Genomic DNA, 24,733 nt, shown 5'->3' with positions numbered 1-24,733 from the left:
CCATCTGCGTGAATTACTGACAATGACACCATTATCAATAGAGAAAGAGTCACTGGGAAGGCCTGCAATGTTCCAAGCTCTGATTTTTATGGGATCTCCCAGAGTTTTACTGAGAGAAAAGTCATCTGATGATGGAATATTCTTAGACTGGACACATGTATTTAGGACAAAAAAAAAGAAATAATAAGCAGCTAAAATATATCAGTTATGAAAGTGCAATAATAAAGGAATAAAGGGAGGTGATTACTTGACAGAGAGAGGTCCATGTCTTGGTGCAGTTATGTCTAAATCCAGAAGTAAAAGCCCCCAAGTAGGCAATGACACCAGCGGAAATAAGAACATCTCCAGTCAGGTTGTCATATGTGTTCTGTAGGTCATCTGCAGCTTTTGACCATCTAAGGGATCAACAGATCACAAAATAAATCAACCGCATGCATTCATGACAACTGGAGAAAACTTGCAACATCACAGTGACCTGGTCTTCTCTCCACCAAGACCTCCAATTAGTTTTTCAGCCCTTTCCAGCTTCTTGGCACACAAATCCACTTGGTATTCAAGCTGAGCTTTCTCCTCTGTTTTCTCTTCGAAGGTTTTTTGAAGTGATGCTAGGCGGTCCTCGACCTCCTTCAACTCAGATCTCTTCTGGTCTAGAAGAGCGATAGTGATAGCCAGGGACTCCTGAGCCTCAGCAAGACTCTGCTTCTTTGGAGCAACAACCTAAAATCAAAAAAGAATTTGTTGACTTATATAAGAGATAGAAACTTGCATGCAAGCATTTAGAAAAGGCAATGAAGGACCAAAATCTCTACACCTTTGCCACTCTGTCATAAACCTCTATTGCTTTGATCCACTTGCAGAGGCCTTCTGCAGCAGATGAGGCTTTAGCCACTTTGCTGGGGTCAAAGTCAGGATTCGTCATGTACTCACTTCGAATTTTTTGCATCACTGCAATCTGTAATTCAGCAGTCAGGGGGCTAGTTAAAAAACATTCATTTTTGAGACATTATTTTTTTAAAATATTTAATTGCTGTAATTTTATGACACTTACTGGAATGTTATCCTTATCATACTCTTTGAGATCTCGTAAAAAGTTCATGTCACCCAGTAGTTTCTTGCTTGGTCCCCAGAAATCAAAAACCTAGGTCATAAAAACCATAAGATTGTACAATGAGTAATTGATAATCAGAACATTTTGAAAGTTCTTCTTATACTTTGTGTCACCTTTTTTCCAGTCCCAGCTGGATCAGCTATCTTATCTGGTTTTATGTCCTTCATCACGCATACAGCTGACATCACCAGCTTCACTCCTGATGGGGGATTTTTCATTGACTTCACAATAGTAACATCAGCGGGCTGGAATAAGATAGACAACTTCAAGTATTCTGCTTTCTGAATCGCAAAGATTTAAATGTGAAAATTAGGTTTAAAAATAAATGCAAGTGAAGAGCACCAACCTTTAATGTGTCCAGAGCAGCGACAGCAGCTTCCAGAGCAGGGACGGCTTCTGCCAGTTCACTTTCACACTCATTTTTCAAAGCCTGAGCCTCATTAGCTTTTATAGTTGCTGCCTCTTCATCAACTCGCACAACTTTACTTATGGCTTCTACTTCAACCGATTCTTCTTCTATCACCTGTTAAATCCCATATAAGATGCATATTTACATCCACACACAGAACCTTTCAAAGTTTTCAAACCACATTTCAAGGCAAGTGTCAGGATCCTGCGTTGTTAGGTTGTTTTGTAGTTTGATTTGATTCTAGTTTAATTATTTTGGGTTCTTATTTTTGTTGGAACTGTCTTGTTCCTGTTTTCCTTTAGTTCAGTTCTTTTTAGTGATTCTAGTTATGTTTGTTTCTTGTTTCTACTTATTCTTGTTGCTTTATTTTAATTGTATTTCTTCAGTCTATGTATTCTTTAGTGTTAGATTTATTTCCTGCTCCCTAGTGTGTCTCCTTCTCTCTCCCTCACACCTGCAATTTTTTAAAATCTTTTCTTTAATTAGTAAAACAAGGTTAATTCTTTGGCATTTATTGGTAATTAAATCACTTTAAAATGGACAACAGCAAATTCTTCTTCAAAGACCTGAATATCTAATAGGTTGTCATTATTTTTCTCATGAATGTATAATACTCTAAACTATAATGTTGATGCCGAGATGTAATAAAGGTATGACTGGTGGTTACCTTCATCATTTTGTTGTTCTCTATCTTTGCGACTTCAAGCTTGGGTTGTAGCTCTACTAACTCCTTTTTCATTTCAGCAACCTGCAAAAAGAAAGCTAACCTGTCACCTTCACCCATTATAGACATTTCAAAAAATGTCAGAAATGAAAGAGCAAAACAAACCTGATGAAACGTATTTCTGCACATACCTGAGATTCAGCAAAGGCAAGTTTATCCAGGCCATTTGTATACCTCTGTTTTGCCTTCATGACAGTGTCTCTCCGCCGAGTCAGGAGTTGATAGAAAGTTGCGATCAGCTCCAGGTAGGATGTGGGAGTCACATAATTAGTGCGCCCTAGTTCATCTAGGAATCTAAAATGAAAAAAATAGTGTGACTACATTTTACATTTTAATTTAGTTCACTGATAAATATACATTTCATTTAACTGCGCATTACTGCTGTGAGAGTTGTTTAGCAGTGGTGTGAAATGTTTTGCAGATGGGGATGACCTCGATCCTCTCATTGTCCGTCATCTCCAGAGAACCCAGGAAGCAATTGGCTACTTTCTCAAGAGCTTCTTCTGGCCATGGCTGTAAAAGTGCAACAAAGAACAGGAAACAGGACCCGTCACACAGACATGAACAAGTGTAAAGATAAAGTTCTTCTGTCCCTTTTTATTAACCTCTTATCCAATTTTTACTTGCCTTTTTTCATGTCATATACATATTTATTTTTACAGTAAAGTGAGATTTTATATATTTTATGTATAACATACTGTAAATAGTTGCCTCATTATAATTCCACAGTACCTGAAACCAGTCAATAGTGCAGCAGTTTATTAGAGATGGAAATTGCCGCAGACGATTTCGAAAGGCGATTCCAATGGGACTAAAGGCAACAACCACATGCAGGTTCTCTCTGCAGCGTGAGATGAAAAAGGCAAATAGAGCCAAGGGGTTCAGCTCCAGAGTTTTGTTACCAGCCTGGGCAACCGGACGTATTGCCTGCAAAATCAAGAGAAAAGCGTTTTGAACATACCCTAAAAAGACTAAATTATTTTAGGATCAATATTTTTCTTTTAAAGGTGTAAAGCAGCTTACCTCCATGATTTCTTGTTTCTCATCTACAGCAAACAGATTGGGCACTTCTCCTGTGTTCAGGACACTGTCTACATCTTCCAGAAAACCCTCATCCTTGATCTGGGCATCAGTTAACAAGAACACCATCTTCTGCCCTTTAACCCCAGCATTTTTCAGCAGCATCTACAATTTTTGGCATAGTATGTTTAAGCAAATGTTAAAACAACCATCTAAGTGACACATACAGCTCCTTGGACTGTATCGGAACTTTATTCATTTTGTGTTGTTGCAACCACAGACTTTGTATTTGTCTTTTGGATTATTCATATTTTGGTTGTATGTCACATTAGATCTCGGTACATTAAAACTTGTAGTTGTACAATGTCAAAATGAAAAAGGTATCCAAGTACAATATATGGTTTAACAAGGCACAGAATACGATAGTGTGAGGTGGAAGTGTCTTCAAATCTAATAGTCAAACCTTGAGGTCGTCTCTCCACTCTGTCATGCCGTAACTCTTAGAGATCTCAGGCTGGAACAAGGTCATGTGTGCCATTGATGTGGCCAGGCGGGTAATAGACTGGCGGCCGCTGCCTCCGACTCCAGCAAGCAGAGCATTGCCTCCAGGCTGCTTTAGCACACGGCTTACGCGGGACAAGTGCTCCAATACATAGCTACACAAGGCGAAGTCTTTTATCAGGTAATCAATCACGTTACTTTAATAACATAAAAAAGCTTAATTTCTGAATTTACAGCATAGAGGTCAAGTCTGCTGGTTTTGGATGTATTCTCATCCAAAATAAACTATTCATATAAAACTACTTCACATTTTAAACGCTGGGAGGAAAAAGGCAATGTACCGGAAGATGACGAGGTTCATCCGATTCTTGTGCATCTGGTTGTATTCTTCGAGACACGCTTCCACCACCACAGCAAACGCTTCTGTTGATGGCACCTCAGCGTATAAGCGCTCGTCATCCTCCAGCTCAGGCTCCATGTAATCACCAAAAAGAAGATTCCGCATGTCATCCTCTTCCAGCTGTAAAGACAAACAACACAAATTTAGAGTTTTCCAAATACAGTGTAATCTGTCACTGATTACTATGCTTTTACATTTTAAATTGTAAGAAAAAAGCCAGAACACCTCTTTTGTTTCATACGATGAATGTCTAACAAACTGAAATCTACAAAATAGACAAAAGAAAACTGAAGTTTGGCTTACTTCGCTGCCTTGCTTTAGGTGATCAAAGACCTGTTCAAAGGACTCTTTGAAGTGATCTTTGACGATTCTGTTCATCAGTTTGTAGAGCCATGCTCTGTCTTTGTCGTCCACTAGACGATCATAGTAGACACGCAAGACTTCATGGACAAACAGGCGTGTCATGGTATGTCTGTTTTCCAGAGACTCTTTCTTCAGCAACAGGCAGCCTTGAATGACGCGGGAGAAATCTCGTAGGTTGAAAGTGTAGTGAGACTTGGCTGGTGTCGGTAGAAGGTTTTCCATGGCTTGTTTATACACCTTTAAAATATAAAAGAGAAGAGCATAAAAATGACCAAGAAAAAATCAGAGGAAAAGATGAACATGAAGTTTAATCCCCTTAAACAGTTCCACCATTTTTAAGTAACAATTAGAAACTTTGGTTTATTTCATTGAGCTGTGACAGATCAAAAGAACGTGGCGTACAATAGTGCAACAGCATTTGTTTTCAGCCCAAATAAGTCCATCCTTTGTATTGCCTCTTTTTCTCAATGTTGAAAATTTGTGGAGTAAATTGAAAAAGTGTTTTCAACATCATCTTTTTTGCCTTACATTCATGTGCTACTTTGCGTTAGTCTGTCATAAAATATATTATAATTTTTTTATACAATCAAGAGGCTGTCTTATGTATCAAAAAATACACTGAAGTTAGTGTTGTAATGAGACCAAACCTAAAAAAGGTTTAAGAATGTTTTTACAAGGCACTAGTCTAAAGTGAAAGTTATAATATCTCTGAAAGGTAACTCACTTCCATTGTAGCTGCCACTATTTGGTTGCCAATGGTAAAACATTCAGGGGCGAATGCATTGTTTTTGAGGTAGAAAGCCATAATGTTGGAGAAAATGCGAACCATGGTGTCGTCACTGAAGGGATTTATGCTGACAATGTTGAAATGACGAAGAAAGCGAGGTGTTACTGCATTTCTTCCACCACCAGGGGGACCCATTGCACATAGGAACTGGATGTCAATTAAGGTGATCCTTGTTGTATCCTTTAAGTCGTACCTGCCAGAGCATAAGAAGTGACATCTAAAGTTTTGAAAAAAAAATATTTAGTGCATTTTTCTTTGTTGACTGTCTACAGTGGCTTCTAAGGGTAGGTTGATACCAGTTTCTATGGTCCATGTACTGTCGTAGAAGCTCTACAGGAGGTTGAGCACCAAACTGCTCCAGGGCAGGCATGTTCATGTCATCTACAAAGATGACACACTTTTTTCCCACTGGAGGGCCAAACACTCCTTTCCTTCTCTTATCCAACCTGGACATGATTATATTCTAAGAGATACAGCAAATACAAAATATAATTTAGAATACTGAGAACAGCTAGACGTTACTGTAAGAATACCATTGTATTCAATTAATCAATCAACTCTTTTAACAACTAATTATACGATGGGTTTCAACAACTCTCACATTACCAGAACTAACCTGGGTTTGATTGGCACTTGTCCGGGCTGAAAAGTTGATGAAAAAGGGCAGAAAACTGTCTTTGTCCAGATTGTTCATCATTTTCTCCTTCACATAAACAGACTTCCCAGTGCCAGTAGGGCCAACAAACAGGGGAGGACTGGCGAGATTATTTGTTAAATGATAAAAGCATGTTAAATACAGTGACTTAAAACAATATACACAGCCAGTCAGCAGTTTACCTAAACTCATCATTCACAAGAATTTCATATACATTTTCAACATTAATGATGCATTTGGCCTATATTAACATTAAGAAATACAACTGCATTGAGTAATTAAAACAAGAATTGGGTGCAAAAGTATATTCTTACTTTTGCACCCAATTCTTGTTTTAATTACTTGATCTTGATTATTTGATCTGTCTCTAATTAAACCATGGTCCAACATTGTATAATATTAGTGAAATTATAAGTCACATTAAGACATTGTATGGATTAGAGAAATTAATAGTAAATTCAAACTAGTTCACCTAATTCTTGTTTTTAAGCGTCATTAAAAGTGTTGATTTAATCATCATCAGACATCCATGGCCATAACGGGTTTATGTAAACTTCTAACAGGTACTGTAGATGAACTTCATATCTGTGGCATACATGCCGTTTTGAAATCTGAGTTGACTGTAATATCTAAGAATACTCACACTCCATGGTTGATGCAGAGGTCCATTAGATAAGTGTAGCGTACGGTGTCTATGGTGGGAACAATGATGTCCTGCACCTTTGTGTTTTTGTCTCCCAGGTAGATGCTCTTAATTGTTTCATTCCAGTGAAACCATTTTCCTCTTCCTTTAAACTGCAAAGACATTTACAATACTATTTATTAACTCAACACTAATAAAAAACCTTCAGAATATAAGAGCAGATTACCTCGTAAAAGTAGTCATACACCAGCCCTTTTTCCTCCATGTGACACTCCCATTTCCCAACTGTTTCAGGGACTGGACATTCCTGTGTTTCTCCAGAAAGTGTGGCCCTTACGAACTGACTGAACTTCTCTCTGCTGTCTGCATCACAAGCACCTCCCACAGACCACACCAGGGAGAATGAAAAGGCTGCCTGAAAGCAAAAAAGAAAAGAAACAAAGGAAGACAACAGCTAAACGTTCACTTAACTGATTTAAACCAAAAAGGATGTGCCTTGTTTTTGTAAAGTTGTAAGTTGAAAAATAAATTGACATAATAGAGTGATAGTACCATGATCCAGATGCGAATGTTCTTATCCTCTGGATGTGCCGTCAGTGGTTCAACAATCAACATCTCAAACAGTCGACACAGGGCCACTGCAGTGTTACTGTTGCTAGTGGAAACAACCTCCTGTGAGCAGAACCACATGATCAATTGTGCACATTTTTTATACAATCAAGAGAAACATTTTGCTGTAAGAGAAGCTTTTGCATCTATGAATTTGTGGCACAGGGCCCAGTTTACCTTGCACTGCTTGCGTAACTTAACGATGGAAGGTGGAAAGAGCCAGAGGAAGAGATCCATCAGCAGGTCATGATGGTCCTGAGACTTCAGAGGATCAGGAAGAGTGTTCATCCAAGAGATCACCAAAGGTTTCCAGCCTAGCTGAGAGGGTTCCATGTAGACCATACCACATCGACTGACTGTGGCAGGCTGCAGTTGCAAAATAATTTATTTTAAAAAATGCTAAAAAATACTTAACTAGATAACTTAAATATGTGAAAATGTATGTTGGCTGCACCAGAAGCTGCATACCACTATATAAACTGCACACTTTTAACTTACTGAAGCTTGTGACAGGTCCATTGCTTCAAAAATAAGACTCATCTGATTGGACATCTGAATTATCTCACCGCTCATCAAGCACAACTGCAGATGAGAATTATAGAAAAAAAACATGTTAATATATTGAAAACATAAGCATGCATATCAGTTTTACTTTAACTATGCACCTTTTTGTTGTCATCCAGTACAGTGTTCATGCTTTCAATCCACAGTGTATCTATGGGACCGTCAAACACCACCCACTTGCGCTCTGGTGTGTCTCCCAAGGCAAAGTCACGAAAAGTGTTGGCCACAATACCGTCTGTCCACTGAAAGAAAGAGAAAGTCAGTAAGTGAAAAGAAACATCGAAGAATGGGCAACACATTATTCTAGGTGCAGTGACTAATAAAAGTATTTATATGTGTTTTTGCATGTTACAAACACAAATGTCAATACATTCACTGGAGTTAACTATGGTTTTCAGACTAACACAAAGTAATGTTAGAAAATTTGATGCCAGAGGTTTATTTATATAGTATGTGTCAGCAGCAAAGCAATTCAAAGTGTCTTATGTGATAAAGTGTGGCATGGCATTTTGCATTTAGCAGTCTTGCATCAATAACTTGAAAAAAACCCAATAGCTTTTCACATCTAAACACTGACACGTCATCATTTCAATATAGATAAAATTAGATAAATATCAGTTTGATACATGTTGTGGGTGGTTCCCCAGCTTTATGGTGAACCTGTGGCCCGGGGTGACTTTTTTTTATCATTGTGCAAACAGTTTATCATTTCCATGTTGACCCTGTGTGTAAGTTCATACATCTTCAAAGTATCCCTGTCCATGCTAAGGAACAGCAACCCCACAGCTTGATGCTGCCACCATCATTAGGATGGTATGTTCCTTCACACATATAGTTTTTAATATAGGTTGAAATGTTTACCCTGGTCTCATCTGACTAGCGAACCTCCTTCCTTTGTGGTTATAATGTGACAAAATGTGAAAAAGATCAATCTGTATGAGTTATGTGATATCAAGCAGATTATAAAAGGAACATAATTACCTCATGTGAAACTAGGTCAAACTGTCCAAAGAGCTGTCCCATAGTAATGGACTTTGGATTTAATGTCCTGAAGATGACCTTGTCTTCTCCTTCATGTCCTTTCTCATTCATCAGAGTCAGCGTGTCAGCTAAAACATGCAACACCTTTGTTTTCCCAGCAAAGGGCTCTCCCACCAGCATAAACCTGTAAAAAAAACTGCTTTGTGTATAATTGTCTTTTATGGTAAACATAACCATATGAAAACCTAAGCATGACCTACCCATGTCTAACTATCATCATCTCATATGTCTGTATGATCTTTTGCAAGAAGACTTCAGTTGGCTGCACATTATGCTTTTCACAGCACTCTCTAGCAGACTCTAAGAACAGCTGGCAAAAATAAAGGAAAACAGATAAAAACAAAGATACACTTAGAATAGCAAGACAGTAGTTTGAGTAAAAGTATTAACACATCAGACCTTATAGTCGGCCTCAGGAAGAGAGATGCCCGGGAAAAGATCGCTGGTGATTCCGTTGAACAAAGGAATATCATGGGACAGAAACTTGGGCTCATTAACATCCTTTATGGATCTCAGTAGCTGAATGTTACAACATAAAAAATTCACGAATAACTTAAGATGATCTGATAACTGAAACTGAAATGAAAGGCATAAACTGAAGTTTATCAAACTAATTACATAACTTCTACACAATTACCAGAATGTCTTCATTCTCATTGGGATACTTAAGCTTGAGGTTTCCTGCAGCAACTAGCACTGCTTTGACAGCCCTCATGCCGTAATCGTAGTGAAACTGGGAGGAGAGCTGCTCTGAACAAAGCCTGTAGGTCATCACAATCTTTACTGACAGTGGTTTGGCATTGAGGAAGCCGTATGAATACAGCGAGATCTCTGCGATCAGAGCATAGTTTGGGACCATCATGGCCACAGTTCGAAACAACACCTACAGAAAGGCAAAATGTACAGAAACACTGAAGCATTCTTACGTGTCATTACATTAATTAGGTACATTAAATAATAAAAATAAGACATATCATGCATTATTTCTGACAAAACACCTTGAGGTTGTCCGGAAGCTCTGAGCGTCCCGCGTAACCGGGGTTCATTGTTATGGAAACAAAGCAGTTGGGATTGAGCTTGAGCGTAGTTCCTTCAAAATCAAAGTACTCCAGTTTCAGTTCAATGGCTCTCTGGATGCACAGAACCTGCTGAGCCACTACAGACAGCACCTCCAGCTCAATACGGTTAAATTCATCAAAGCACGCCCAAGCTCCAGACGAGGCTAGACCTTTAAAAAACTATGCAATGGATTAAAATATATATTAAAATAAGATTGTTAGCATACTCCATAATTCACATTGAATTTCAAGAGAATAGTACTTTTCCCATTGCAATATAATCCAGTCCATCTGAACAGTTGAAGACCACACACTGCACAGCAAGGGCTTTGGCTAAATCCTTGGTGGTTTCAGTCTTTCCTGTCCCAGCTGGACCCTCAGGTGCCCCACCCAAATTAAGGTAGAAAGCTCCAATCTATAACAAAAGGGAACGGAATCAGATTTCAGCATTTATCAACAAGACAAGATGCATTATTCATATTTAAGATAATTTAAACAAATGTTTTTTTTTAATTACCAGAGTTCTGTAGCATCTGTCAGTCAGAGGAGTGATGACCAGACGTGGTGAGTTCCCCAGGTACTCATAGGCGTAACAAACATCACAATTGATAATGTGAACGCGAACGTTTTCATTGGTCCAATAGTAACGAAGCTGAGCTAGCCACTGAAAGTCATTTTCATGTGATACCCCTAAAAACAACAACACTAAAGCTCTTGGGTCTGTACAAGAGAACTCCTTAAATATTTAAATGATTTTAGGGATGGTGTTACCTTTCTCTATAAGATCCACAACAACATCCCGGGCATGGACGTCAATTGTGACGAGCGCTCCCAAAGTAATCCGGGTTTGCTTGGAAAGTTTTCCTCTCACCAACTTTATGATGTCATTCAGCTGATCCTTCAGTTTTTCATAATAGGCTTTTATACCCTACAGAGAGAACAGCATACTGTTATGATTATTTGAAGAAATAATGTGTTCACTATAAAGTTAATAACATTACCGTTTATACAGCCACCTAATTAATCTACTTAGTCCAATTTAGAAAATCTCATAAAAAGTATGTCAAGATCTCAAATCAAGCAGAATAAAACACAGAAAGACTCACTTTCACCCCTTTTCTGATGGCCTCATGAACCTCCACAGTCCAAAAAATCTGAGAGGTGCAAATAACTACCTGTCCAGGCCACTCTGTGACCCACTGGTCCCGTGGCGTCGCAGGATAGGCCTGCCATTTAAAAACATGGAAACATTTTATGGACCAGAAAATTTATGATATATAAACAGAGGTTTACCCACACTCATCATCAACGTTGATATCAGTAACATTTCAGGTATTTATTGGTGCACTAGATAAAATTCTCTACACCTAAGGGACATTTCTTCAAAAGTCAGTGAGGACATATATATATATTCAACCATGCATAGTTTGGCATTAAGCGTTCTTCTTCTATAATATTGAACCTGGGTTATAGTAGTTTTCTATAAAGGACTATGAGAATATATTTTACTGTATGAACCAGAAAAGATCTGCATTCAATTCAAAATAGTTACCAAACACTTCAAATGCAAAATTCCAAGCCCAAAATCCATACATTAATGCAAAACACTCATGGTAATTATGACTGTAGGAAAACTTCTGCCACTAACATTATGTGTAACCATGATCTTACCAATCTTGAGCGGGCTATCACGTCTCTGATACTGCGAAGCATCACATCTTCCACCTGAATCAGCCACTTCTCCACAGCTCCTTTGGCTTCAGATGTAGAAATACGCTGGATTAAACCAACACGTTCGCCTTCGCTGCTGTACATGGCCTGAGCAAAAACAGTACACAGCCAATTAAAACCTAATCATGCACAATGTTACATTACGCATTTTGAATGATATGTGTGTCTTGCCTGAATATCCAGATTGGGTAAGAAGTCTAGTTTGGAAATACCCTCAAAACACTTTTTCAGATGAGGCTGAACTAGGAGTGGATCTTTGGTTTCAGAGAGAATCTCAAGCATTTCATCATTTGACAGAAAGAAGAACCTGCAAAATAGATCACGATAAACATGTGAATATTGCCACATATAATAAAACCAATTGGTCGAAAATTGCAGAAAGTTTTTTGTTTGTTTGTTTACCGTGGAAAAAAGAGCCGTTTCTTCTCCAAATAAGCATTCAAACCTTTCATAATTTTATCAAGGAGCTCGTTGGAATTTACCAGCTTCTCCAACAAACTAGGAAGCGCGGTTGCTGGCAGAATCTAAGATGAAGTAATGCGGTATAGCTAAAAGATCTGTTGTCAAAAATAAAAACAGTTTTACTTTATTTTATTTTTTACCATAGGATCTTTGACACAATGCCTCATGATCTCTTTCCAGTTTCTGTCTACAGCTTGAAAAAGCCTTCCTTCTTCTGGTATCTGCTGCATGATGTCCTGAGATGAAAAGATAGGCTCCAGGTAAAGCCACTGGGCCTGCACCTTCAGCCACTCATCTATGATTGTCTGAATGTTAAGCAGGCGCTCCTCCCATTGCTAAAAACAGAAAAGAAACTCTTTTATGATTTTATAGTACAGAACTATGACTAATATTTTTTTTACAATGAAAACTTCAGAAAATTGTTGTACTCATTCATAACGGAAACTGTCTCCAGAACAGTTTACCTTAATTTCTTTCTCAAATGGTTTGATGAAAGGTGAGCCCCTCATTGTTTGGGTCTTTACAATTTGGTCATCTAACATTGTCTGAACATCATCCAAAGAAGTCAAAATGGAAACACCGGTCTCCCTGTAAGGTTGATGGTTGAAGGCAACACCGTCCCAAGTTTGCACCATGGTTTGCATGGCTTTCTCCAGGGAAAACTCCTACAATGAAAGATGGTTTACAAGACTAGCCTACAATCAGATCATAGACCTTTTGTGACAACCTGTAGAACAAAACAAAACATCCTAAGGGAGTCTCACCTTACTAGCAGCAGCACTGATAGACTCAAACTCAGTCAGATAAGGTGTTAAGTTTTGCTTTAAAACTTTGCGTAATGTTGTTCCAGAATTAGGGGTTAGGTCATGATCGACTATTTTAGACATGCTGTCCCAGTGACGTTGCCTGATACCCGGGTTACACAAAACAGACACGACAGGAACATGCTCCTGTTGATGCAAAGATACATAAATTAAAAGCTACACCCTAGCAAAAAAAAAGTTATGTTATGTTACAATTCAATCATCAGCAGTTTTTAAATACCTTAAACGTTTTGATCTGTGTCATAGCACCAGAACACAGAATTACTGCTGGGTCATCTGGCCTTTTGACATCTTCCTCAGAGACCTTTTGCTTTTTCATTCCAGAAATCTTTTCCTTCTCTTGTGCAGCCTTAACCTGCTTCTGCTGGAAAAACTTCAGCAATTTAAAAACTTCCCTATAAAACTCATCCACTTGAATTTCCATAGTCTCCCCATTTAGTTCCAAGAAAGAGCCATCCATCCATCTGTTCATAAATAGAGAACACGTTTATCATAGGGTGTTATTAAAATTGAAACGTTGCACTTTAGGGACTGATTTCAGACCTGCTTTCTGTGTTTTGCCATTTAAGGACGAATGCAAACAGCTTATGGTATGGTTCAATGTGTTCCTTGATGGCTTCAACTTCAGGGTAAGACGTCAGGTCCCATTGGTAGAAGACTTCTTCCTTATTAACAATGTCTACTGCCTCCTCAGCATCCCGGAGAAGTTGCTGTATCATTCTTACCTTTGAAATATACTGTTCAAAATGTATGTTTAATAAGATTATGGCTTTGGGGCAACCATAGATAATGAAAGTTGCAGAAACAGCTGACAAAGTATGTTACCCTCCATTTCATAGAGATACCTTGTAAAAATATTTTTTTTTTCTTATTAGAACCACAAGCTTCAATGAACTTTACATAGATTTTATGAGACAGACTAGCACATAATGAAACAAAGTTCTGTGGTTTTCTATTTTAAAAATGAAAATCCAAAAAGTGTGGCAGATACATTCAACCCCCTTTACTCTGATACTCCTAAATAAAATTTGGTACAACTACTGGCCTTCAGAAGTCACCTAATTAGTAAATAAGAGTTCCCCCTGTGAATAATTAAATGTTATTATACAACCAGCTGTTCTATGAAGGTTAGAGAACATTATTGATAACAAACGGAATAACGAAGATCAAGCAGAGAACCAGACAAGTCAGGGATGAAGTCATAGCTAAGTTTTTAGAATGTTTATGTTATTAAATATTATCTAAATTTTTATATATAAAGCTAGACCTTGCAGGTCGCCTACAGTGATTGACTGAGAAAGGAGGGCATTAATCAAAAATGCAGCAAAAATGCTCCAGAGCCCATGGTAACTCTGGAGGTGCGCCTCAGCTGAGAATATCTGTGAAATAAAAAATTATGTAATGTGCACTTCACAAATCCTGTCTTCATTGAAGAGCAGTAAGAAGAAAACTGTTGGTGTCATGAGAACATTAATTTAAAAGTTTGCCACAAGCCATGCTGGGCATACAGCAAAGATGTTGAAGAAGGTGCTCTGTTCAGATGAAACAAAACTTAAGCATTATACATGCAACAAGCTATGAGTGGTGGAAAACCCTTACAGCACATTGACCTGTTGGGAACTTTAACAACCCCAACAGTAAAACATGGTGGTGGCAATATTGTGCAGCACACAACGATAATAAAGCTGGTCAGAAATGACAGAAAGATGAATGGAGCTTAATGGGGCAACTGTGGTAAAATGGATAGAATCATGATCTTGCAGTCAGAAAGTTGTGAGTTCTGTTCCTCGTGCTGTCAATGTGCCAATGTAATCTACCATCTGTGTATAAGTGTATGAATGTGTGCATGTTAGTGCAACACAGTGTATGTGTATATAATTTACAAATTTAAAGTTGCACTGCAGGAAAAACCCAGTTAGAGGCTGCAAAAATAAACAAAAAACTGAAGACTCGGGCAGAAGTTGGAATTTCGCCAGAATATTGACCTTAAACATACAGTCAGAAAAACAATGATATGATTTATGTCAAAGCATATGTTGGAATGGACCAGTTAAAGTCAAGTTGTCAAATTATAAATTTGTGGAAAGACTGATTTGCTGTAGGGTTGACCCAAAACAACACTGTGTGCCATAATACACATATATGCAACACTTTTAAAATGTTTACTTTTTTAAAATTTTGTAAAACCATGCATTATTTGCCTTCTTCTCTATAAAATCATAAAATCTACAACAAGCTTCCAGAAAAAGCAAAACTGCCAAAACACTCTTTCTTTAAATCAAGTCTAACAACCCACATGGTTATTGTTGCCTCTGACTAACAACTGGAGACATTGATCAGTTTATTTCATGTATACTTGATAATGAATATTCTTGATAATTTTGATATTGGCATCTGACAAAATATAATGTTTATTGCTTGTTTCATAATCGGTACCTGTATTATCTTGTTATCATGTAAAGCACTTTGAACTGCCTTATTGCTGAAATGTGCTATACAAATAAATTTGACTTAAAATACATTGAAGTTTGTGGTTATGATATGAGAAAATATGGAAAACGTTCAGTGGGTATAAATACTTTTGAAATGCATTATATACAGTATGTGTTGTTGTTTTAGCAAGAATAAATGTTGCTAAAACATACCCTGCATGACAGGTGAAATCAAAACTGGTCAATAATCTCATAAAAAAAAAACATACAAAAAAAACTAGCCAAGGTTTATGTAATAGCCAAAATGACACTGTACCTGCTGCAACATATCCAGGCGAGAGCATTCCACTATCTGCTCTGACAAGTTTCCCAATCTTTCAAGGTCAATCATTAATTTTTCCCTTTTCTCTACCAGCTCTTTCTCTCCTTTCTGCTTGGCAGTCTGCAACACCTGGAAAATAACAACCGTGTGCAGCGTCAAATCTAAAAAATAAATCTATAAGAAATTTAAAGAATGATATAGTTCAGAAGACGCACCGCATCATTGAGCACAAAAGCATCGAGTATATTTTTGGGCCAAAGGAAAACAGTCGAGTTAAGTTCCAAATCCTCTGGTTCCATTATGTGGACATCCAACATATACATAAGTCTGGTGCTTGCTTCCTGCAAGTGCATGTTGGGATGTACATGAGATTTAAGAAATGTTGTTTTTCTGCAAGACACAACAGCTAGGACCAAATGTCCAATTAGTCACCTGTAGTTTTTCATTTAGGTCTTCAAGAGTCTTTGTCTTGGTCAAAATCATGTAGTCTACCATCTGAGCCATGGCATCTATGTTTTCTGGAATTTCCTGAGATTTCTCTTGAATGATTTCAAATTCAGAGCAGATCCTTTCCACACACAAAAAAGAAATCATGCATAATGAGACCATGAGAATGTCTAGAAATGAGAGACAGGCTTGACTGAAAATGCCACAAGAGGGGACCTACTCTAGATTTTGCTCCCGATGTTTGGCGACCAGTGTTTTCAGAAGAATGTCAGCAAACATTTTGGCTTTATCACATAAGCTTTGTTTGAGCTCCTCACATTCCAGATGAATCATTGGGAAGTAGACTTTTGATGGGAGGTTGGTAATCTCCCTTGAGAGTGCATGAAACTCCTCCACTTGCTTTACCAGACAAGGTTAAATACATTCAGACATAAACCAAGACATGGTGAAGTCATAATGTGTCATAAAATGAATTAAGTTCAGCTTTAAGATTCTTTACTTCAGTAAACTCTTCAAAAGTGTGCTCCTCTTTCAGAAAAGTGTCCACTTGAGTCTGCGCAGTTCCATTCACAAGCCAGTCATAGCTTTTAACTTCAAAATAAACCACAAAAGCAAGTTATGAATTGATACAGTTTCTAATGTGAAGTTTAAATATAATTGCAATAGTTTTTGTTTTTTAATTATGCATTTTTGCTGTTCTTTTCCCAGCGTGGAATGATCATACAAAACAGAACGTTCTTAAGTTTTAAAAACAAGATTCTTGTTGATAAATTTGAATTTAATGTGGATTTTCTCTATCACAGGTTAAAAAAATATTCATATGGGTTTAAATTTCTATGAAAACACAAATTAGTATATAAGTGAATGTCATTTATCAGCACCACTCCAGAAGGTAAATATTAACTACTGAATAAAGCAAACTAACCATTTCAAAACCAGTTTTAAAATTTGCTCAAGATCCTTGTCAGGCTAGAACATCTGATTGTGAAGGTTGAACTAGATAATGCTGGAATACCAGTGTCAGTGTCCACAGTAAGGTGAGACTATCGGAAAGGCAGGTCCATGTCAGAAGACTGCTAAGAATCCTAAGAAGACTGGTCAGACATCCAGCCACAATCATGGCGGACGCATGCTGATGGCTAGAAAATGAGTTTGGTCTCTCTGCAACGTACCTCATTGCATTCATTCAAAGATAAGTGGGTGTGGCTGCATACATTTGATAATATAAACACAAAATTCAAACATGTTTACCAAAAACATGCCTTCAAAAATCCTTAACTTAGTTTTTTTTTATAAAAACATTTTACCACAAGAAAAGAATGGATGAACTCCATTCAATTAATGGTTCAGTGAGTACGACCACTGATTACTGGTTATTTTAATTTTTTGCGGACCAAACTCAAAATAATATTTATGCCAATGATAAGTGCATGAGTGCTATATCACCGTAGGTCTTCAAATGTTTGTCAGGTTCCTCCAAATGTTTGCGCACAGCATTTGTCACAGTGACCAGAGCCCAAGTAAGGATCTCATCGGGAACGCAGGCATCCACACATGGAGATGAAGTTTGGGCCAACCAAGACTGCACAGTCTGTACTCTCTATAAATAAATAATAAGAAGGCAATTTCTTCTCAACACACACACATACACAAACACTAATTAAGCTTAAAATGAGAAATCTTACCTGCAGTGAGCTTGCTATGGAATTGATTATCTCTAAAACAGAATGTTCTAAATCTTTGAGAGTTGGGTAAATGTCCATTTTTCCATCATCAAATGTCAAACTCATGAGAAACACTGGCAAGCAGTGCTGATTGCTTGGATCGAAAAAGCTGACAAACCTTTTTACACTTTCCTGAAGTAGGAACTTCAACTATAAATTTGGAAAAAAATATATCACTTTAAGTCATAATATGCCTGAGAAATTGTTTGTAATATGAAATAAACCTCATAAATGATCTGTCTGCCATATTTCTCAATGAAACAATTTCAAGTGTAGGAACCTTTAAACATTAGTCAGTTGCAGGTTGTAGATGTGTCCTGTATCATATTTTTTCTAATTACATCATTCAAACATATTCTTAAAAGTAAAGACAACAAATAAATGAAAAAACTTAAATACCTGATTGGACATGAGGGTAGATGCACAGTTGTAAAAAGAATTCAGCTGCTCCTCTTTCAGTTCACCTACGATTTCCTCAGTTGTTAATAACTGAATGATTTGAGGAAACCAGGTATTCATAATTTCAGATTCTTTCTTCTCACACTCTACAGCTGCACTTCTCTCTACACTTTTACAACTCACAGGTTCGAAGCCTCTGTGCGGAAAAAAATATCCTTACAGGAAACTTAAGACTTACAACTTAGAGGTGGTTATTTACCTTGATAATGTAGTCCTACCTGCATCTACATGACTCAAGTAGGACCATACCGGTAAAAGATACATAGCCAATATCCAATATAGCTTGCATCACTGGGTGCAGAATATGGAGTTTTCGTCTCACAAGTTTTGCTCTTTTTGTAAAGGTGCAATGGCAAAAAGTATCAACCCTTGAGAGAAATAAAAAAGACAATCTTTAAAAATAGTCAAACAAAACAAATTAATTATTGTATAATTATGAAGCCTATTCTAGAACTCACGTTGGTTGGCCAGATCTCTGTACTTCTGAATCTTCTTCTACTCTGTGGGGATCCTTTAACACTGTGTCCACTGAAAGAAGAAAAAATGCAATACAAAGACATGATTTACTTGAACTCCATTTGCACAAACCAAATACATTTCTCTGTCAAGATACTCAGACTGCTTAAACTCATTTGCATTGTGTCATGCTTGAATCAACAAATTTCATCGTATTTTACTAAGATTATATATAAAAGAACACAAAGTAAAATAACTTTAGAAAGAAAAATATGGATGGTTTCAAAATATTTTTTTATAAAACGTATCTATGTGTATTCATCCTCTTTACTCTGATACCCCTAAATAAAATCCCCTGTACAATTCTGAACTACTTTGTGTTGAGTTTAAGGGGTGCAAATACTTTTGCACACCCATGTAACTAGCCTTACCTGTGTGCTTTACAATCACGTTGCGGAACTCCTCGGTGGCCTCCGTACAAAGCTCCTGCAGAAGTTTATCTGACTTCGGGTACTCTCTCAGTTCAGGTGCGATTCGGGCAACCACTGAGTCTAGCCACTCTTTCTGGATTGGAGCGAATGGTCGACTCTCTACACAATGCTTCATGAATCTGTATTTCATCTTCAAGCAATGCAGAACAAAATAAAGGCAATAAATATTTTTAAAAATCTTGAAATATTTTTTTTCTGGAAAACGTAACAATTTGTTTACGTTCATCACACAGAATCTGTAAAAACAGTTTGAAGTTAGTTTTGCAATATTTCTTCTTCTTTGTACCAGGGTTTGTATTCAAGATGTGCACATACAGTTGAGAAAACAAAATTCAATCCCGTGCTGATTTTCCTTTTTTCTCACAAATGCAGCTTCTCTAATTCTCTACTCTTTCAGGGAAAGAGTATTAACTAATAAAAAAATACATTACAGAAAAGTAAAAGTATTGTTTGGTTTGTTTCTTTATACAATATTTTTTGTTCTTTCTGCTCCCTTCTCACTTGTGTATAGTAAGAATTGTAAGAGAATGCCTTTGTAAATTAATGATGAAGTTTGTTAAAACGAGTGATTGATATTTCTTCCATTTCTCAATAAATGCACAAACACCTGTGACATTCTCACCAAGCTTACAAATTATGTTCTTAATGTTCATTCTTTGACCAGATCAACAATATTGTCCCTGACATAATTATTGTTATTTGATAACTGCTCATGGAGGTGGGGAGGGTTCAGGGTGGAACTGAAAAAAATTATTGTGTTGATTGATCACAGCATGGTCACATAACTAATCTGTGAGAACCAGGATTTTAGTTGCACTATTGGGAATAAAATACAAATTTTACTTAATGACATGCGAACCAGATTATATCATTTACGTAATGTATTTTTGTGTAGATATTCAGTCTCCACACATTAGAAAAATGTCATCAACTGTAGAGACTTTCCTTTTATTTGTAAGTGAGCAGACTTTGAAAATCAACAGGAGACATTCCACCCCAACAGTAAATAAAAATATTCATACTCGGCTTGGAATCACTGGTTCTGGAGAAGGAGGTTCACGCCCAGCTTCCCTCTCCTTGGTCTTTGTGCGAGCCTCCGCTGCTCTGGAGAGCCTGCAGTAAATCATATTGTACCCCAAACAGTCAAAACCGATGATCAATTTCAATAGCATTATTTGCCGCAACTGCCACAATCGCAATAAATGATTTGTAAATTTAAAAAAAACACCTACAATGTCATTTGAAAATGTTTTTCTTGCATTGTTCTCCTGTGTCTCAGTAGCTTCTTGTGAGCCTCTTCTCTCTTCTTCATTTCTTTCGCCATCTCATTTTGTGCAATAATGGAGCTCTCCAAAGCTCCCTTGAGTTTCTCTATTGGGGGCAGAACTTGTAGCTTTGGCAGGCCCTCCAGGGTTGCTTTATTAATCCCTGAAGAGGTAGCCATTTCTGACAATAGCCACCTGGGGAGAAAGAAAATTTGAAGGTCGTTTAAAGTTTGCTGCTGGTTTGCTAACCTTTAATTTTTGTTTAAGCTCTCTCCGACTTACAATACTAATAGACGCTGAACATTCAAACAGTATTTATAAAAACAAAGCAAACAAAAAAAAACACATCTGCACAGAATAACAAAATGCACCAAATACGTTTACCTTCGAGCTTATGATGAAGTATCAATACGTTTAAGGACGTGAGTTTATAGTTTAATATCGCCGTCTTCAAATGTTTCCTCTACATGAATGTAGGAATCTAAAAGTTGTTGGTGCCGTTACCAGGACAACAGTAAACGGGAGGGGTCAGTGGGCGGGGTCTGCACTCGGCAACTGCCGACCAAAATGCTCAAGAAAAGTTATAAAGACATCTCAAAGTATAATTACAATATTGGCAAACAGACTTAAGAAGATTTATAAATAAATAAATATCAATAAGTAAATTAATACATTTCAATATAACACTTCCACTGTATGTCTATTTTTTTCAACACGAAATTATGGTATAGGTTACATAACATGTTGCTTCTGTTATTGTAGGCTACATGTCAATAAATACGAGTTTGTTTTTTTTTATTTAATTCAACCGCTTAGAAAAGTTAAGAGCATTAATATAATATTTATAATATTCAGTAGGCAATGATTATCATTGGACTGTTTAAAACACAGCATTTATATATATATATATATATATATATATATATATATATATATTGCATACCAGCATATATATATATATATATATTGCATACCAGCATATATATATATATATTGGAACAAACCTATATATCCAAGGTTTACCTGTATTTTGTTTCATTTACCTGAATTAATACAGTTAAATGAGTACTGTGGTGTAGGTGATCAACATATTCTGAATATCAAACATGTAGAAATGAAAGAGTTCAGCTGATTAACAATATTGCTTCTAAAATGAAAATAGAATAGTTTAATTGAAGTATTAAAGAGAAGTTATCACAGATTGACAAAACTGTTTGAAGGTATATCTTAGCGTCGTTTCAGTCCACACTCTATACCAGTTGGTGGCAGTAATGCACACCTAATGTTTTTCCCAACCGCCAAAAAAAAAAAAACTCTTAAGAGAAGAAGAAGCGGCTCATCCTTCGTTAGCTAGCTAGCTACTGTTGGGAAGTAGCAACAACATTTCAGGTATTGTGAAGAATAACTTGTACGTTATATTGGAAGTATGTGTTAAGATACGGAAAATAGATCAAATTAAGCACGATACGACTTGTTTAGGTCTTACATAGAGAAAAATATCTGCATGTGGAGACCGACATGTTCTGTGTTTTGATCCGTGTTGATGGAAGCCAGGCTTCAGTGTTGTGTTTTTCACCGAAGGCCGTAACAGTTGTTATTTTCAATTTCCGGTTTCATATTTCTGCTAGAATAGATAGCTAGCCGTCAGTTATCCTAAGTGATTAATATATGAGATCATCCTGTTTGCTGTTAACACGGCCTTCTTACCCTCTTGTAGGATCTTATCATCATAATGAGTTATGCAGAGAAGCCGGAGGACATAACAAAGGAAGAGTGGATGGATAAACTCAACAATGTCCACATTCAGAGAGCTGATATGAATAGACTGATAATGAACTACCTGGTTACGGGTAACGTACCGTCATTATCAGACGCACGTAAACAGTTGTTTTGCAAATGCTGTTTGCTTTAGAATAAAATCATCTCATTTTATGTTTTACAGAGGGATTCAAAGAGGCAGCAGAAAAGTTCAGGATGGAGTCTGGAATAGAACCCAGTGTGGACCTGGACTCCTTAGATGAACGGATTAAGATCAGGGAGTTGATATTAAAAGGACAGATTCAGGATGCCATTGCGCTTATCAATAGTCTGCACCCAGAACTGCTCGATACAAACCGTTACCTGTACTTTCACTTACAGGTACTGTAAAACACAAAGTGGTCAGCTTGACTTCATTTTCTGGTTGTTATTTCAACTGCTTGACTTACTGTGCTGTATTTTGTATTCAATAATTTGCACCTGTCGTGTTTTGCAACATGCAGCAGCAGCATCTTATTGAGCTGATTCGTCTGAGGGAGACAGAGGCTGCCCTTGAATTTGCCCAGTCGCAGTTAGCAGAGCAAGGAGAGGAGAGCCGAGAGTGTCTAACTGAAATGGAGAGGACACTGGCTCTGTTGGCGTTTGACAACCCTGAAGAGTCTCCCTTTGGAGATCTGCTCAATATAATGCAACGACAAAAGGTAGAGTCAACAGACATTTAGAATAACATTTTCTGTGATTAAATTGGCATCTTTAGTTTAGTAAGTTGGTTTATTCTATTATTTTGGGGCTCATTTACCCTGTAATTTTCCTGCTAAAATCAGTAAGTAAAAAAAAAATTGGACAACAGTTCAGTAAAGTTAAATACATAAAAGTTATGATAACATGGCACGAAAATAACAAAAAAAGATCTCTAAAAGTCTCTTTTGTATTCTTGTATAAATAATTATTATTTTTATTATCAGGTTATATTAAGGCCAAGACAGCAAAATTGTCTTGTGTGAAATTATTGTATAGGAATGCACATTATAAAACATTAAAGATTATTTGCAATATAACCATTAAAACTAGAGTTAAATAATATGTGGTCTGTTCAACTATTAACAAAATCTCCAATCAGAACAGTTTATGTAATGTTTCTATATGTTTAATATTAGAAATTATTTTTGTCCTCATGCTTTCTTTATATGAGAATAATATTCACTGTTTAGTGAAGCTTTTATTTTGAGTGGAGCCTTCACCAGTTTAAGACTATTTTTATAAAAGCATTAATATGTGTCTTACTTTCTCTCCCAGGTCTGGAGTGAGGTTAATCAGTGTGTACTAGACTACGAAAACAGAGAATCTACTCCAAAGCTGGCCAAGCTACTGAAGCTACTGCTCTGGGCTCAGAACGAACTCGACCAAAAGAAAATTAAGTATCCCAAAATGACCGACCTGAGCAAGGGAACGATCGAAGACCCCAAATAAAGACTCAAATTAAATAAATAACATGTTGTTACAGAACGGACACAATTCCTTATCTATTTATAACCCAGGAAGCTGAATCAGTTAGAGTACAACCTTTTCTTTTTTTGTAAGGGTTGCCTTTTGATACTTTGTTAATTCTGAACTGGACTGATTGCAATTTAAGGTTACTTCTTACTCTATAACAACCAAACCAGTTACTTTATTTGGTATTATAATTTACATGTCTGTCTATGTAAAGCTAAAATGTTTTATTTACTCTAGTTTTTCTGTCTGCTGGCAGGGAATGTTGTTGGCAGAGGAGGTTGTAAATAAAGCCTAAATTAGGCTGATGGTCTGTGTGTGTGTGTGCCCACTCAAAGGATGCAGGGTTTCATCAGGAAAAACAGCTGGCTCAATGTGCAATTCTTAAAATAAAAACCTTCTTTCAGGAAATACATTTCAACCAGTGGAATTTCATCTGATACTTACATGTGGTGAAAATAGTCAGTATGCATTATTTGGGGTGTTTAAGGTTACTGTGACTGAAAGCTAAATTTAAGAATCACAATGCTTTATTTACACACATTAAAAATTGTGATAGACACACAATCATAAATAAAACCCTCAAGGTTTAAGTTATGGTAATAATTTGATAAGATTACTGGAGTATTGGAATCTACAGCATACTGTGACTATAAGCTTGAGTAACATGATGTTTAAAGATGTGAATGGGTAAATACACTTGCAAACATGGAGACACTATTAGACTATTACGTATGAGTGATTTACATTTGTAGCGACTTGGCTAAATTCTGATGTGCTTTTTTTCCCCTGCTATATTATTTTGCAATAAAAGTTGATTTATCCTACACGGCAAGTCACGTGTTTCTGTTCATGGAAATGTCAAATCTTGATTATTTTTTATGGATCACTTTAGAAAGGAAAAATATTTCAGGCAAATAATTGAATCTAATCTGAATATGATCAGTTTCACATTAAGTAGTTTGGTGTTAATATTTTGTTCAGCTGTA

The 24,733-nt window shown here is 36.9% G+C and overlaps 2 protein-coding genes across 2 annotated transcripts in view; one reads left to right on the top strand and one right to left on the bottom strand.

Moving 5' to 3' along the window:
• dnah12 (dynein, axonemal, heavy chain 12) overlaps positions 1-20,983 on the bottom strand; it is a 30,555-nt gene extending 9,572 nt beyond the window's left edge. The window contains exons 1-55 of the mRNA XM_028024332.1: positions 20,880-20,983; positions 20,463-20,690; positions 20,253-20,343; positions 19,171-19,360; positions 18,742-18,811; positions 18,502-18,651; positions 18,224-18,419; positions 17,786-17,974; positions 17,547-17,700; positions 16,600-16,691; positions 16,321-16,499; positions 16,086-16,221; positions 15,869-15,994; positions 15,648-15,782; positions 13,443-13,636; positions 13,120-13,363; positions 12,840-13,025; positions 12,540-12,740; positions 12,216-12,410; positions 12,016-12,137; positions 11,785-11,920; positions 11,554-11,700; positions 10,989-11,108; positions 10,654-10,810; positions 10,400-10,572; positions 10,145-10,297; positions 9,823-10,062; positions 9,462-9,707; positions 9,224-9,343; positions 9,025-9,134; positions 8,765-8,948; positions 7,885-8,025; positions 7,718-7,801; positions 7,397-7,585; positions 7,163-7,282; positions 6,837-7,025; positions 6,611-6,762; positions 5,929-6,067; positions 5,609-5,775; positions 5,250-5,505; positions 4,466-4,762; positions 4,104-4,282; positions 3,725-3,917; positions 3,265-3,426; positions 2,974-3,168; positions 2,621-2,754; positions 2,373-2,535; positions 2,185-2,265; positions 1,455-1,631; positions 1,222-1,353; positions 1,049-1,138; positions 812-952; positions 476-717; positions 248-395; positions 2-147 (exon numbers count right to left, since the gene is read on the bottom strand). Coding sequence (XP_027880133.1) covers positions 2-147; positions 248-395; positions 476-717; positions 812-952; positions 1,049-1,138; positions 1,222-1,353; positions 1,455-1,631; positions 2,185-2,265; positions 2,373-2,535; positions 2,621-2,754; positions 2,974-3,168; positions 3,265-3,426; positions 3,725-3,917; positions 4,104-4,282; positions 4,466-4,762; positions 5,250-5,505; positions 5,609-5,775; positions 5,929-6,067; positions 6,611-6,762; positions 6,837-7,025; positions 7,163-7,282; positions 7,397-7,585; positions 7,718-7,801; positions 7,885-8,025; positions 8,765-8,948; positions 9,025-9,134; positions 9,224-9,343; positions 9,462-9,707; positions 9,823-10,062; positions 10,145-10,297; positions 10,400-10,572; positions 10,654-10,810; positions 10,989-11,108; positions 11,554-11,700; positions 11,785-11,920; positions 12,016-12,137; positions 12,216-12,410; positions 12,540-12,740; positions 12,840-13,025; positions 13,120-13,363; positions 13,443-13,636; positions 15,648-15,782; positions 15,869-15,994; positions 16,086-16,221; positions 16,321-16,499; positions 16,600-16,691; positions 17,547-17,700; positions 17,786-17,974; positions 18,224-18,419; positions 18,502-18,651; positions 18,742-18,811; positions 19,171-19,360; positions 20,253-20,343; positions 20,463-20,674 — 8,765 coding nt within the window. The 5' untranslated portion in view covers positions 20,675-20,690; positions 20,880-20,983. The remainder of the gene's footprint in view (position 1; positions 148-247; positions 396-475; positions 718-811; positions 953-1,048; positions 1,139-1,221; positions 1,354-1,454; positions 1,632-2,184; positions 2,266-2,372; positions 2,536-2,620; positions 2,755-2,973; positions 3,169-3,264; positions 3,427-3,724; positions 3,918-4,103; positions 4,283-4,465; positions 4,763-5,249; positions 5,506-5,608; positions 5,776-5,928; positions 6,068-6,610; positions 6,763-6,836; positions 7,026-7,162; positions 7,283-7,396; positions 7,586-7,717; positions 7,802-7,884; positions 8,026-8,764; positions 8,949-9,024; positions 9,135-9,223; positions 9,344-9,461; positions 9,708-9,822; positions 10,063-10,144; positions 10,298-10,399; positions 10,573-10,653; positions 10,811-10,988; positions 11,109-11,553; positions 11,701-11,784; positions 11,921-12,015; positions 12,138-12,215; positions 12,411-12,539; positions 12,741-12,839; positions 13,026-13,119; positions 13,364-13,442; positions 13,637-15,647; positions 15,783-15,868; positions 15,995-16,085; positions 16,222-16,320; positions 16,500-16,599; positions 16,692-17,546; positions 17,701-17,785; positions 17,975-18,223; positions 18,420-18,501; positions 18,652-18,741; positions 18,812-19,170; positions 19,361-20,252; positions 20,344-20,462; positions 20,691-20,879) is intronic.
• A 776-nt stretch (positions 20,984-21,759) lies between these two features.
• LOC114148513 (glucose-induced degradation protein 8-A homolog) lies at positions 21,760-24,571 on the top strand. The gene is made up of 5 exons (XM_028023865.1): positions 21,760-21,884; positions 22,213-22,345; positions 22,438-22,634; positions 22,757-22,954; positions 23,550-24,571. Exons 2-5 carry the CDS (start codon positions 22,228-22,230, stop codon positions 23,721-23,723), a joined length of 687 nt encoding a protein of 228 aa, XP_027879666.1. The 5' UTR covers positions 21,760-21,884; positions 22,213-22,227; the 3' UTR covers positions 23,724-24,571.
• Positions 24,572-24,733: the final 162 nt, after the last annotated feature.

Source organism: Xiphophorus couchianus, chromosome 1 (genome assembly GCF_001444195.1).
Source record: "Xiphophorus couchianus chromosome 1, X_couchianus-1.0, whole genome shotgun sequence".
In the NCBI taxonomy this organism is placed as follows: domain Eukaryota; kingdom Metazoa; phylum Chordata; class Actinopteri; order Cyprinodontiformes; family Poeciliidae; genus Xiphophorus; species Xiphophorus couchianus.
This window is presented reverse-complemented; position numbering and strand designations above follow the sequence as displayed.